This window comes from Buceros rhinoceros, unplaced genomic scaffold (genome assembly GCF_000710305.1).
Source record: "Buceros rhinoceros silvestris isolate BGI_N320 unplaced genomic scaffold, ASM71030v1 scaffold9102, whole genome shotgun sequence".
NCBI lineage: Eukaryota > Metazoa > Chordata > Aves > Bucerotiformes > Bucerotidae > Buceros > Buceros rhinoceros.
In genome coordinates this window covers 15,917-17,853 of record NW_010397139.1, presented here as the reverse complement: position 1 = coordinate 17,853, position 1,937 = coordinate 15,917, and the positions used below count along the sequence as shown (strand labels likewise).

The following is a 1,937-nucleotide window of genomic DNA, read 5'->3' as shown; positions in this document are numbered from 1 at the left end:
AGTGAGTACAGGTTCTCTTTCCCTCTCACAACTGCCAAATGGGACAGTGTCATCCTCTGGTCTCAGGAGATCTGAACTGATCTGTGCTTTTAAACCCACCAGGCACAATACATCTAGTACGGCCTGTTAAATAACTAAATAATAACAGAAATTGACTTCAGCAAACTTCAGTAAGAGAGTACCCACATGAAAACTGTAAGACAATACCTACGTTTTCTGACCTGTTGCATCTGATCAAAATCTGGTTCAGATGGCAAGAAGTAACATCCCCTCTAGTTTTTTCCTGGTCTGTGTTACTGGTTTTGCAACACAGCACTGGAAACATGATGTTTGAGGTGATGGATATCATGTCCTAATGCACAGCTGCTCGGCAGAGGAAACATGAAATGTATCTTACCCTTCAATGCTCCATTATCAATTCAGGTTTTTCTTCTCCTTGCAGACTAGTGGCATGCAGCACCTTTATTACTTTATCAGTGCTTTAACTTTCTCTTTTCTAATCAAAGTTGTCTCTCTCCTTTCTCAGACCATGCCACTAAGTGCTTATATTTTGGGATTGAACAGGTACCTGTGGTAGCAATCATGACAACGGGTGGTGGAACCAGAGCTCTGACGGCCATGTATGCTCACCTTCTCAGCGTGCAGGAACTGAAAGTCTTGGACTCTGTCTCATATATCACTGGCTTATCTGGCACAACATGGTAATACCAAGATAAGGAAAGTTCTTACAGAAATTTTCTCTATGTGAAAATTGAGTGATTTAGTGATCTAGTGTCAAGAAAAAGCTTTTTTTTTTTTTCTGCTGTGCCTTTTGGTGTTTCCTTCAGTGGGTATTTGCCCACATTTAGAATGATTTCAGTCCTGATTAAATATGTGGATGGATGGTACAACACACACTCGTACTTTTCATGTAAATCAAGGCATGATACACGAACCTCCATAAGTTCCCAATGCTCTGCTTCAGAACTCACACTTTTCTTTGTGTTTTGTTGGGTTTTTTTAGGACCATGTCAAACTTGTATCAAGATCCTGAGTGGTCCCAAAAGGATCTTAAGGAAACACTCAAAGATGTCCGAAAGCATGTGCTCAAAAATAAATTCTTCACTTGTTTTGCCCCTGATCGTCTGAAATACTATTTGAAAGAGTTGTGCCAGAGAGAATGGGAAGGACATCAGATATGTTTCACGGATCTATGGGGACTCATCATCGAAACCATGTTACATGAAAAGGTACAAGAGCAAAACCTTTCTTTTCTGATTTGAATATATAGTGAATATAGTTGTGAGGGCAGAGAGTAAATCAAAAAATACTTGAGACTAGAAAAGGCCTCTGGAGGTTGCCTTGTCCAACAGCCCTGCTCAAGCAGGACTGTTAGAGACGGCTGTCCTGAACCATGGGCTGTTGAATATCTCCACAGGTGATCTTTACAACTTCTCCGGGCAACACATGCCAGAGTTTGACCACCCTCACTGAAAAGGGCTTTGTTTGTTTTTATTTCAGATGGATGCCTAAAGCATCTACTGCCTTGGCAGTATCATTCTTTGTGTTTGTTGGCTGTATTATGCAGATCTTGACATCATACCTGGTACAGAATGAAGAGGAATAATGGGAAACTTATAGTAAATTAATTCACATGTAAATATTAAAATGAAAATCCTGCTGTTCTTTTAAAAGAGCCACTCAATGTGACAAGGCAAAGATAAACCACAAACCCAAAGACAGTATCTCTGTGTTGTTAATGGGATTATCACCCCATAAAGATTTCCACCAAAGGCAATGTTAAGGCTCTAATTTAGTATTCATGAATGTTTTCTTCCCAATAAGCCACTTATGCCTAAGAAAGAGAAACACTCTCCCTGTAAGATGATTGGCCCCACATGCACCCAAAGTTCTACTGCCTGAGCACAGTCTGGCCACAGAGACTCCCTGGGGGTGGG

General features: G+C 40.7%; 1 protein-coding gene across 1 annotated transcript in view; it reads left to right on the top strand.

Moving 5' to 3' along the window:
* LOC104502198 (cytosolic phospholipase A2 epsilon-like) overlaps window positions 1-1,937 on the top strand; it is a gene marked incomplete at its 5' end in the record, with an annotated part of 22,704 nt that overhangs the window by 8,539 nt on the left and 12,228 nt on the right. The window contains 2 exons of the mRNA XM_010146133.1: window positions 565-701; window positions 1,004-1,229. Coding sequence (XP_010144435.1) covers window positions 565-701; window positions 1,004-1,229 — 363 coding nt within the window. The remainder of the gene's footprint in view (window positions 1-564; window positions 702-1,003; window positions 1,230-1,937) is intronic.